Here is a 12,467-nt window from a genome sequence, read left to right as displayed (position 1 = left end):
ATAGATCCTTGGGGTTAAAGATACATAGGAACAAACAATTAATTTTAAACTGAAAGTATATTATCCTAATGTGTTCCGGATAGGGGGAAATCTCTTACCTAATTCCTCGTGATGCGATGAAAAGTCATGTTGTTGTATACATTTGCACAAATGGTTATTCCAAATATGGTTTTTGGGACAGGTTTTATTTGCCACTTGACAGCTGTAAAAGGTAAATTTGAATTGTTATTTGATAGGATTTCTTATATAAAGAAGGTCACATAATAATAACTTGGCTTCTTTCTTGTAAAAATAGCGCCACTCTTGTCCATAGGCTGTGTCTGATATTACAGCTCAGCCCTAATCACAACACTAACAGGGTAAAATAGTTCAGCAAGGAAACAAATTTATGTAGGTATATACATATTTTTATATATATATATATATATATATATACATACACATACACGCACACACACAAAGTGTATATATATATGTATACATCCACGCACACACACAAAGTGTATATATATATATATATATCTATCCATACACATACGCGCACACACACAAAGTGTATATATATATGTATACATACACGCACACACACAAAGTGTATATATATATATATATATATATCCATACACATACACGCACACACACAAAGTGTATATATATGTATACATACACATACACGCACACACACAAAGTGTGTGTATATATATATATATATATATATATACACATACACACACACACACACACACACACGAGATGAATCATTTCAGAACTTTTTCCAACTTTAATGTGACCCATAATCTGTACAATTCCGTTGAAAAACAAACCGAAATCATTTAGAGGGGAAAAATAAAAATAACAAAACTACAATAATGTGGTTGCATAAGTGTGTACTCCCTCTTATAATTGGGGATGTGGTTGCGATCAGAATTAGCCAATCACATTTAAACTCATGTTAAACAGTAGTCAGTACACAGCTGCCATTATTTAAAGTGATTCTGTGTAACCCCCTATAAAAGCGCAGCTGTTCTATTAGGATTTTCCTGACATTTTCTTTGTTGCATGTGACAGCAAAAGCCATGGTCCGTAAAGAGCTTACAACACATCAAAGGGATCTGATTGTTGAAAGGCATCAGTCAGGAGAAGGGTATCAAAGAATTTCCAAGGCATTACATATACCATGGAACACAGTGAAGACGGTCATCAAGAAGTGAATTACATTTGGCACAACAGTGACATTACCAAGAACTGGACGTCCCTCAAAACTTGATGAAAAAGACAAGATGAAAATTGGTCCGGGAGGCTACCAAGAGGCCTACAGCAACATTAAAGGAGCTGCAGGACTTTCTGGCAGCTACTGGTTGTGCCATGTGACAACAATCTCCTTCATATATCTGGACTGTGGGGTAGGGTGGCAAGACCGAAGCCTTTTATAACAAAGTAAAACATCCAAGCCCGGCTATGTTTTGCAAAGACCTACATAAAGCCTGCCAAAGGCATGTGGGAAAACGTGTTATGGTCTTATGAGACCAAGGTTGAACTTTTTGTCCATAATTCCAAAAGGTATGTTTGGTGCAAAGCCAACACTGCACATCACCAAAAGAACATCATACCCACAGTAAAGCATGGTGGAGGCAGCATTATGCTTTGGGGCTGTTTTCCTGCAGCTGGAACTGGAGCTTTAGTCAAGGTGGAGGGAATCATGAGCAATTCCAAATATCAGTCAATATTGGCACAAAACCTGCAGGCCTCTGCTAAAAAGCTGAAGATGAAGAGGAATTTCACCTTTCAGCACGACAACGACCAAAAGCAGAACTTCCAAATCAACAAAAGAATGGCTTCACCAGAAGAAGATCAAAGTTTTGGAATTGACCAGCCAGAGCCCAGACCTAAATCCCATTGAAAATCTGTGGGGTGACCTGAAGAGGGCTGTACACAGGAGATGCCCTCGCAATCTGACAGATTTGGAGCGCTTTTGCAAGAAAGAATGGGCAACAATTGCCAAGTCAAGATGTGCCATGCTGATAGATTTCTACCCAAAAAGACTGAATGCGGTCATAAAGTCAAAGGGTAATTCAACAAAGTATTTGTTTAAGGGTGTGCAGATTTATGCAACTACATTATTTTTGTTCTTTATGTTTTCACCCTAAAAGATTTCAGTTTGTTTTTCAATACAATTGTACATATTAAAGGTAACATTAAAGGTGGAAAAAGTTCTGAAATTATTCATCTTGTACTGATTTTGTAACATGACAAAAACTTGGCATTTTAACAGGGGTGTGTAGACTTTTTATATCCACTCTATATAGAAGGAAAAGTTTTGGAATTGTGGAAATTACGCGATAGATAGACATGTTAATGATATGCAAATTATAAAAAATGGAAAGAAAATATTCCAAACATCGTTTATTCGGTATAGAGTTTGAGCGTCACATGCAGCACGCATTCACATGCCTTGGCTTGCTATCAATGAGGTTATTAATGGTTGTCTGAGGAATGTTATGCCACGCTGAACGCATTTGGTCACGCAAACATTGGCTGCTGGTAGCTTCCTTTGCAATTGCCGACCAATGACATCCCAGATGTGCTCGATGGGAAACAAGTCCAGAGACGCTGCAGGCCATGGTAACACATTTAGGCTACACAGGCTGCTCACAGTAGCACAAGCAACATGTGGCCTGGCGTTGTCCCATTAAAAGCGGCTTCTGGGACACTTTGGAGAAATGGCCGTACCGCTGCTTTCATAACCAAATCAATGTAACGCCGAGCTGTTAGTGTACCTGAAATGAAGACTAGAGGGGTCTGGCTACCGTACATTATGCCAACCCACACCATAATCCCGTGAATAGGAACGGTGTGACGTTCCCTTGTGAAGGTCTCTTCATGGCGTTGCCCACGTGGTCTCCAGAACAATCTTCGGGTATCACTGCGTCCGAGACTAAAGCGGGACACATCGCTGTAAAGGATAGACCTCCATTGCCGTCTTGCTGGGCACCATTATAGCCTTTGAGAGCGGTGGCGTGTGGTCAATGGAACACCTGTAGCTGGACATCTGGCTCGTAGCCCAATGTCGTGCAAATGCCTTCTGATGCTTTGTGTCGACACTGGTTGCCACCCTAGGTTTGGGATGTGATGTCCAATTTTACTTGCAGTATGGAATGGATCGCTATGCAGCCTACTTCCAATCAGACGATCCATCCGTGCAGAGGTTTGCCTCCGCCACCCCTTGCTGTCATTCCCTTTCGTTGTTGTACTCCCAACCTCTGGGACTCGCAACGTTGAACAGTGCTGACATCTCGGCCTAAGCGCGTAGCGATCTGCCGGAGTGATAAACCAAGGTCTCTCAGTTGAAGTATTCTGTCCCTCTCAGTTTGCGACAAATGCCGTTAACTGGCAGGTCGGCGAACAGGAGGCATCGCACAATCATCCCACACGATTTGATCCGATTTTTACATTTTCATGTGGCTAAAACACTTTGCTTTCAATCTGGCTTTTATGCCCTTCCTACATGACACAGATCAGAGCTAGGTGCTTGAAAATTTAATAATTTGCAGATCTTAGCGACACCTGATTTGCATAACCTTACGGCTTGCCCTTCTTGGTGTTGCAATTTCAATGTTGAGGATATATTATATTTTAGGTTAATATATATATTTAAATTTAAGTTCAGTAAGTATTGATGAAATGTTTTTCAGGTATTACACACAATCTAACTTTTTTCTTGGCTATTTCTATCTTCTGGCCTATGCTCATTATACAATCCTAATTTCTTTATGCATGTCCTTAGAGACTACATTAATCAGTATGATGTTATTGTGTGGAAATTACTTATTAACCACAGATTTTTCATTGTTAAAATCTAACACAACAAACATCCATCAAATGATCATAGTGCTAAAAGGTCACTAAAAGGGGTTGTCCACTTTGGACAATCCCTACTTGCTAGACGGGTCCCTTGACAATAAACAAAGTGCTCCCCGGCTGGGCCCCGCAGTAATCAGCTGTAATATGTGGGAATTTTCTTGTAGCTCCACCACAAGAGAAATTAGGCATTACACAATGCCCATTCAAATCAAAAGGCTGTTTGTGTAACACAGACCAGGACAGGTCCTCTAGAAGAAGTGATGTTCTTTGTAACTGCTCTAAACACTGGCAAAGAGATGGGGATCCACCCCTATATTATCTCAGAACTCTCTAAGGCCCAGTTCACACAGAGTTTTTTTACGCTGATTTTGAGGCAGAAACTGCATTGGAATCAGTGCCAAAAAACTTCTGAAACCGCCTCCCATTGATTGCAATGGGAGGCAGGGGCGTTTTTTTCCCCGTGGTGGCTTTTCGCCGCTTGCGGTAAAAAAAGAAGTGGCATGCTCTTTCTTGCCGCGATTCCGCCTTCTGCCTCTCAGTGAAATCAATGGGAGGCAGAGAAAGCTTTTTTCGTGGGATTTTTTGCCCGTGGAGCACAATGGCTGTAGGTGGGAAACGCAGTAAAAACGGTGGCAAGAAAGTGCAGGCAGGTCAAAATCTGCCTCAAAATGCAGATTTTTTTCTGCCTGCAAAATACTTAGTGTAAACAGGGCCTGAGAGGGTATTTTAAAGTATTTATTTTTTATTTTTTTTCAGACAATCCCTTTAAACAAACAGAATACTCTGGTTTAGTGAAAATACTTTAACGACTATAAATTGATTTTAAATATTAAATTTGTACAGTAGTACCCATAAGTCACTATGTAATGTGCCATCATTCAAAAAGAAAAGGGCAATCCTAAAGAAGTCATAAAGTACGTAAACGCTATAGGCAGGACTAGCAGGACTAATATTGCCATCAATGTTAAAACAGATGACAAAGTAAATGTCCTTTAAAGGAACAGTGTCACCCAAAAAAAAATTTTTATATCAGTTTGATGTTAGTGTTTTATTAAAAACGTTTGTATTTATTTGTGTGTTTGTGTGTTACTTTTTTTTATTTTTACACTTTTTCTTCCCTATGGGGGCTGCCATTTTTTTTTCCATTTCTGTATGTGTCGATTAACGACACATACAGACATGGAATACGGCAGCTCCAGTCCCATAGGGACTGCGAACCGGGCCCGTTCCATCCACTATGGTGTACGCCGTCTGTGTGGGAACGGCGCATGCGCCGCTCCCACACAGTCCAATTTGAAATGCGTCCGGCGCCATTTTCCTGTGGACCGGAAGTCGCGCCCGGACAGTAAGATTACTACTTCCGGTCGCGGCTTCCGGACTTGTGCACATGGAGCAGCGGCATCAGACGGAGCGGACGGTCCGGAGGGAGCGGCGGCGACTGGAGCAGGTAAGTGATTTCTATGTATGTTCGTGTTTTACTGTGTGTTTACTAGTGTATGTTAACCTACTACACTGTGTGTTAGCTCAAAAAATGGCGAAACAGTGTAGGAGGTTAGACCGTTCAATCCCCTCGTTTCTCCCGGCACTAGCCAGGATAAAGGAGGGGGGGATTCTGAGAGCTCACTAGAGCGAGGGATTTTTTCCCAATTTTGCAGCATAAAGCAATGTGGTTGCTTTACCACATGCAATGCTGCAATTTTGGGAATTGCTCCATCTAGTGACCAGTGCTGGGAAATATTATAAATTGAATCCAATTTATAATATTTCCTGACTCGTGAAAAAAATAAAAAAAAATTAGAACAATGTTTAATCACCTACACACTAATTGTTTAACTAAAAAAAAAAATACATTTTTTGCTAACAACACATTCCCATTAAACACTAAAACACAAAAAAAAACTATCTAGATTGTCTTTAAAAATCTTTGTTTATGATCTTTAGATGATATCCTCTCTTATCCTTTGTCCTCTTCCATTTCTTTTCTCCAGGCTCTTCCCATCTAAAGTGTAAGCAAAAACTTACTTGTGCCATAACGGCCCACATTTACTAATGCTGTAAATAATTAGACAACGTAAACTTAGGCCCCATGCACACGAACGTGCTTTTGAGGCGGCAATTCTCCCGAAAATCCACAGGAGAATTGCGGCCCCATTCATTCCTATGGGCCCATGCACACGACCTTGGTTTCCTGGTTCGTGCATGGCCCAGAAGCCTGGACCGCAGAAAGAACGGACATGTCTTATTACGGCTCATAGGAAATAATGGACGCGGCCATGTGCATGGCCCGAGACTTGCGGGCGGCTCGCGGTGCCACTCCACAGCCGGCCGACCGGAAAATCACGGCCGTGCACATGGCTACGGTCGTGTGCATGAGGCCTTAGACCAGGAAGTCACAAAATGCGCCACGTTTATCTCAGTTGTGTATGATGTATGATCATTTTGGCGCATCTTGCATGACCTTTGATTTGGCTTATTTTGCGCCAGAATTTTGTGCCAGTTTTTTGCGCATTTATTTTGGGTGAATTTTAAGCCACGCTTCCTTTCCAATAAGACACGTCCCTTTTATGCTTAGCCACATCCCTTTTGGAGACACTTTTAAAAAGGGTTTAGTGAGGTGCAAACATTGAAATTGCACCAAACTATACCAAAATGCATCAATTTGCACCAAAAATGTATGCAATCTTGACACATTTTATTTCCAGACACAATAGTAAATCTGCCCCAATGACTCTTTGTTTTCTCATTTATAGATTTGGCTATTTGATATTAACGCCTTATGATTACCCATATGCCTTTAACGGTGGTCATTAAGGGTACTTATGCCACTGCACCGCCTTTTCACGGCGCTGTGTTTTACGCCCGGCACGGATATCCCGTGTCGGTTAGAGTAGATGTCGTGCTGTCTTAAGACAGCCGCCTCCCTCTCTAACGCCCGGGATAAGATATAGATTTGATCCGGGTCATTTAAACGTTCACATCAGCATTCGTTTTCCTTTTATGGGTTCCGTCAGACCTTTCCATTGGAGGAACCTATCAATGGAAAGGCAAACGGAAACCATAGCTTCCGTTTGCATTACCATTGATTTCAATGGTAATGCTTTAGTTGCTAATGGTTTCTGTTTGTCTCCGTTCCGTAAGGATTCTGTTTTTTTCACAGAATCAATAGCGCAGTCGACGGAAAGTTCTGACAACCTGAAACCTAACGCCCTTAGATGTCACAGTCAATAGCGATCGCAGTATCTAAGTGGCTACAGAGGGAGGGGGCTCCTTCTGTCACCCCATCGGCACCCCGGTGACGTGATCGCGGGGTGCCAATCGTGACGTGATAGCGGGTCGCCAATCGTTTTCATGGCACCTGATAAGATAAAACGCAAGCACTCCTCTGGTTAAATATGCAAAGAAAATATTTTATTTTTCGGATCAGGCAATGTAATAGAGAAATATGTAACTTTTCGCCCACAATCAGACCTTTGTCAAAACTCTATTGCCGCTGGTCAATAGAAAAAGTTGCTGGAGCGCTATTGTATGCCCCTAGGTATGCCATCAGTATATGCCTATTACACCCTGCCAGAGACTGGGCCTAATAGGGTATGCTCACACGGCCTATTTCCAGCCGTTTTTCGGGCCGTAAACGCCCCGAAAAATGGCTGAAAATACGGGGGCTGATTGCCTTCAAACATCTGCCCATTTAAATGGGAAAAATGAAGTTTCGTTCCCACAAGGCGTTTTTTTACGCACCGTTTGTAAAAACGGCACGTAAAAAAAGAAGTGCACGTCACTTCTTGAGCAGTTTTTCATTGTCTCAATAGTAAAACAGCTCCAAAACCGTCCCTTGAAAACAGATCCGTATCTTATGGCCGTTTTCACACCTTCACACGCTAAACAAAAAAACGGTTTTTGATGCGTTTATTATGGCTGGTTTTGGAGCTTTTTTTTTATTGAGACAATGAAAAACGACTCCAAAAACGGCTCAAGAGGTGACATGCACTTTTTTTTACAGGGCGTTTTTTTATATGCCGTTTTTACGAAACGCAGTTTTTCCCATTGAAATCAATGGGCAGATGTTTGGAGGTGTTCAGCCCCTGTATTTTCAGCCCTTTTTCGGGGTGTTTATGGCCCGAAAAACGGCAGAAAATAGGCCGTGTGAGCATACCCTTACACATTCAGGCATAATAAATTGCAATCTAGAAGTATTCTAAAAGCGATTAAATAATCACATAGGGAGGTTGCATACTGGGACTACAGCAAAGCAAAAAAAAATAGTTTCAAAGAGTTAATAGTAAAGAAATGAAAAATCCCAAGTAAAAAAAATAATAATTTAAATCTCACTTTTTCCCCTTACAAAACGCTTTATTATGAAAAAAAATAAAATAAAAAAAGCTACACATAAAACTATATTAATTTAATATTGCCGTAATCATAAACAACACGCAGAATAAATATATTAGGTTATTTATACCACGCGATAAATGGTTCTAAATTTAAGTTGCAAACCCTCGCACGGCTAGGTCTACGAAAAAATGTAAAAATTATGGCTTTTGAAATGCGACAATTAAAAAAACTGAAAAAATGTGCTTGGTAACGTTAAAACGTTAAAACCAAGCACACCATTGTTTTTCTTGTGAAATTCTCAATAAGTTTGATGTGTCACATGACCCTCTTCCCATTGAAAAAACTAAAGTTGGATACAAAATGTCCGACTTCAAAATGGCCGCCATGGTCAACACCCAGCTTGAAAAGTTTCCCCCCTCCCATATACTAATGTGCCACAAACAGGAAGTTATTATCACCAACCATTCACATTTTATTTAGGTGTATCCATATAAATGGCCCACCCTGTACATTTGTATACTATTTCTTCTAAATGTATCACTCTAATCTAGTCAATACACGTGGAGTGAAAGCAGCATAAGCATTGCCACATGATGCTACAACGTTAATTAACAAGCGTTATTGCAGTCACATGGTAACATCCATTGTGTACTAGAACTGTATTTATATAGAATCGATATGATGTTTATGGTTTTTTTTTTAACATTGGAGTCTATCGGCGACGAATGGCCGACTGATGGCATCTGTGGAAGGCTCCTATTGGAGGTATACATTTTTTTAACTTCTTCGCTTAACATTTCATGTCAAACATTCCGGGATATGTCAGGTTTAGAAATAAGTTAACCCCTTCCCGACATTTGCCGTAAATGTACGTCATGGAAAGCATTGACTTCCCGCATCTTGCCGTACATTTACGCCGAATGTTTGGCACCGGCTCAGAAGCTGAGCCGGTGCCATCATCACCGGATCTCAGTTGTATCTTACAGCTGACATCCGGCTGTAACGGCGGGGACCGAAATTAGCTTCGATCCCCGCCATTAACCCCTTAAGTGCAGCGCTCAAACGCGATCGCTGCACTTAAGGTGTTTGCAGCTCATCGGAACCCCAGTAATGAAATTGCCGGGGTTCCGGTGGCTGCAATGGCAACCGGAGGCCTAATACTGGCCTCCCGGTCTGCCTAGCACCGAAGCCGGTCAAGATCCGCCCGGCGGCGGAGCCTGATCGGCTTCCGTAGCTGCCGGCAAGATGGCGATGGGTCAGGAGCTGATCCGGCGTCATCAGCGGTGGAAGTCAGCTGTACTGTACAGCTGACATCCACCTGTAACGGCAGGAACCGGAGCTAGCTCCGATCTCTGCCATTAACCCCTTCGATGCAGCAATTGAAAGCGATTGCTGCATCGTAGCGGTTACTAGCAGATCGCCAGCCCTGACAGGCAATCGGGACTGGCGACTGCTGTTATGGCAACAGGAGACAAAATGGTCTCCTGCTCTGCCATTACGGAAGCCGATTAGGCCCCGCCGGGAGGCGAAGCCTAATCGGCTTGCTGTCAGTGAATGACTGACAGATCTAATAGCAACTGGTGAAGATCACCTGTCTCACTGGGAAATTGGGTCAGGGGACCACATTGGTGTACACCACCGGTTGGAGCTAGAATGAAATAGGGATGGGAAAGGGGAAAAGATGTGGTCTAATGTGAAATTAATAAATAACCTTTATTGATTAACATTAAAATGTATAAAAGTTCATTGGTGCAAACTGGTATGTGTGAGTGACCCCCAAACTCACATACCATTAACCCGAAATATGGTGTAAATTGAGTGAGATCACTAATTTATTTTAAAGCGATTCCACCACCGCTAATGTTCCATTAGAGTGCAATAATCGCTGCACTACAATGGGAATTGGAATTCAAAATAAACGAATGGAATCAAATTGACAGTGTCAACTGATTAAACTGGTCCGTGCTGGACAAGTGGGCTCATATAATGATTGCTGCACTGTGGTATTGACAGGCAGCTAGGTGGACTAAAATAGCCCTACACTGACTAAATGGGTATGCATGAAGTAAACCACATGCACACCCTGCGTTTTTGCTGCGTTATTGATAGACAGCAATCAACACTCAAAGATTGAGTGGTTGAGTGATTTCACTTAGTGTTAGATACAATGTTTGTCACCATTGTTTAATTGTTATGCACACTTAGCTAAACTATGAATAGGAACCGTTAATGGTTATTTTTATTATATGTATTGAGTTTGTAACCTTCCGTTTTTGTGGCTCCAGATGGAATAAAGTGAAGTCCAAATAACGGTTCAAATAATATGTCAGCTAAGAATATAGGCTGTGCTGGAACGTAGTTTTTACTGTTATTGCTGCGCTGTTGGACCAGCAAGCAGCTAATTAAATTCAGAGTGAGCCCTGCAGTAACTAGATGAGCAGTGGTGATCGAACCACATGCACATATAAACTTAACCCAACGTTTATTATAGGCAGTTGATTATCGAGTGCGCCTTCACATCGCTGTCTGCCTGGGGAGCAGCGATGTAGAGAGCGATTATGATATGCGCCACCACCGCTGGAGAACCCAGAAGCGGTGAGCTACATTCGCTCACTAAATCGTGTCAGTTGCCAGAGCGATTATTGAATAAGTCCTCTCCACTGACTCAGTATGAGGGCTGAGTGAATGGGTAGGATGATGAGAGCTCTGGTGCCGAGACCCCACAGCCTCGCTACACCTCGCCTGAGGTCTAAGCCCGTGGGTGAAGATTCACACCGGGAAGATCGTACAGGGGTTACTGGTCGACTGACCATATAATAGCGGGAGGTGGGAGAGATATGCCCCGGCTTTTCAGAGTAAGGCAGCAAGACACGCTGTAATTGATATAGCGCACTGAAGTAGCTGACAGTTGTCAGCTGTCAGCCGTGTTGTATAGCGTGGTCTGTTATGAGCTGAACAGAAGCAGCTCTGATTAATTGTAAGCACCAATGAATAGTGGATATAGCACCCGACGCGCGTTTCGCCAGAATTCTGGCTTCTTCCAGGGGTGGGAGGCCGCCATTAAAACGCCCTATAAATAGGGTCCATGTTGATTGACGGACTCAGGAACCAATCAGGGACCTAGGTCTCGATTGGTATAATTTCAATGAAGTTCTCAGAATGAAAATCGCTAGTAATTGCAAATATCATCACTAGGACACCAAAAACCATCATGATACGACCAAAAACAGAGAATTATATATGCACAAAGAGATGTATATATATGAAGTAGCAAAATAAAATAAAATAAAATGAAATAAATGATACGTAAATCCCGTAGTTGTAGTGATGGAGTAATAATACAGCAAAGGAGTTGAAAATTGTTATATGTGTAATAAATACACAAAAACACTTACAAATGTTAATGAAGGGATGTAAATATGATATAGAGGGTATGTATTAATGTGGACATTTAACCGGTGTTTTAAAGAAAACATCCAAAGCCAAAGTTTTCATTAAGTCCAAAAGGACTTACTGTTTTCATATTAAAAATCCATTCGCTTTCCTTTTGCAAGAGTGCCTGATCTAAGTTGCCTCTTCTGATGCCCAAATGTATTACGCACAGGGCCCAGCCTTTAAGAGTTGTCCAGTTGGAATTATGTACATTCCCAAAATGTCTGGCTATTGGGGTTGGGTTAAATGGCTTATTTTTAGTTCTGCAATCTTGCTCATTTTTGGCAAAATTAATTATCGAGTTGATGTGTTCACGAATCCGTATACGTAGCTCTCTTTTGGTTTTCCCAATATATTTGAGACCACATGGGCATTCAAGGCAGTAAATCACTCCAGGGGTGGAACATCTTATGTGGTCAGAGATCCGATGGAGGATACCAAAGGCATCCACAAACTCTCTCTTGTCCACTAGTACCCGACAAGCTCTACACATGTGTAGAGCTTGTCGGGTACTAGTGGACAAGAGAGAGTTTGTGGATGCCTTTGGTATCCTCCATCGGATCTCTGACCACATAAGATGTTCCACCCCTGGAGTGATTTACTGCCTTGAATGCCCATGTGGTCTCAAATATATTGGGAAAACCAAAAGAGAGCTACGTATACGGATTCGTGAACACATCAACTCGATAATTAATTTTGCCAAAAATGAGCAAGATTGCAGAACTAAAAATAAGCCATTTAACCCAACCCCAATAGCCAGACATTTTGGGAATGTACATAATTCCAACTGGACAACTCTTAAAGGCTGGGCCCTGTGCGTAATACATTTGGGCATCAGAAGA

The 12,467-nt window shown here is 41.8% G+C and overlaps 1 protein-coding gene across 1 annotated transcript in view; it reads right to left on the bottom strand.

Annotated features, from left to right (window-relative positions):
- The window catches only part of VEGFC (vascular endothelial growth factor C), a 184,251-nt gene that overhangs the window by 7,423 nt on the left and 164,361 nt on the right, over positions 1–12,467 (bottom strand). Inside the window, exon 5 of the mRNA XM_075849652.1 lies at positions 99–202. Coding sequence (XP_075705767.1) covers positions 99–202 — 104 coding nt within the window. The remainder of the gene's footprint in view (positions 1–98; positions 203–12,467) is intronic.

The sequence above is a fragment of the Rhinoderma darwinii genome, chromosome 1 (genome assembly GCF_050947455.1).
Source record: "Rhinoderma darwinii isolate aRhiDar2 chromosome 1, aRhiDar2.hap1, whole genome shotgun sequence".
In the NCBI taxonomy this organism is placed as follows: Eukaryota; Metazoa; Chordata; class Amphibia; order Anura; family Rhinodermatidae; genus Rhinoderma; species Rhinoderma darwinii.
Note: the sequence above shows the minus strand (reverse complement) of the source record. Positions and strands in the feature narration are given on the sequence as shown.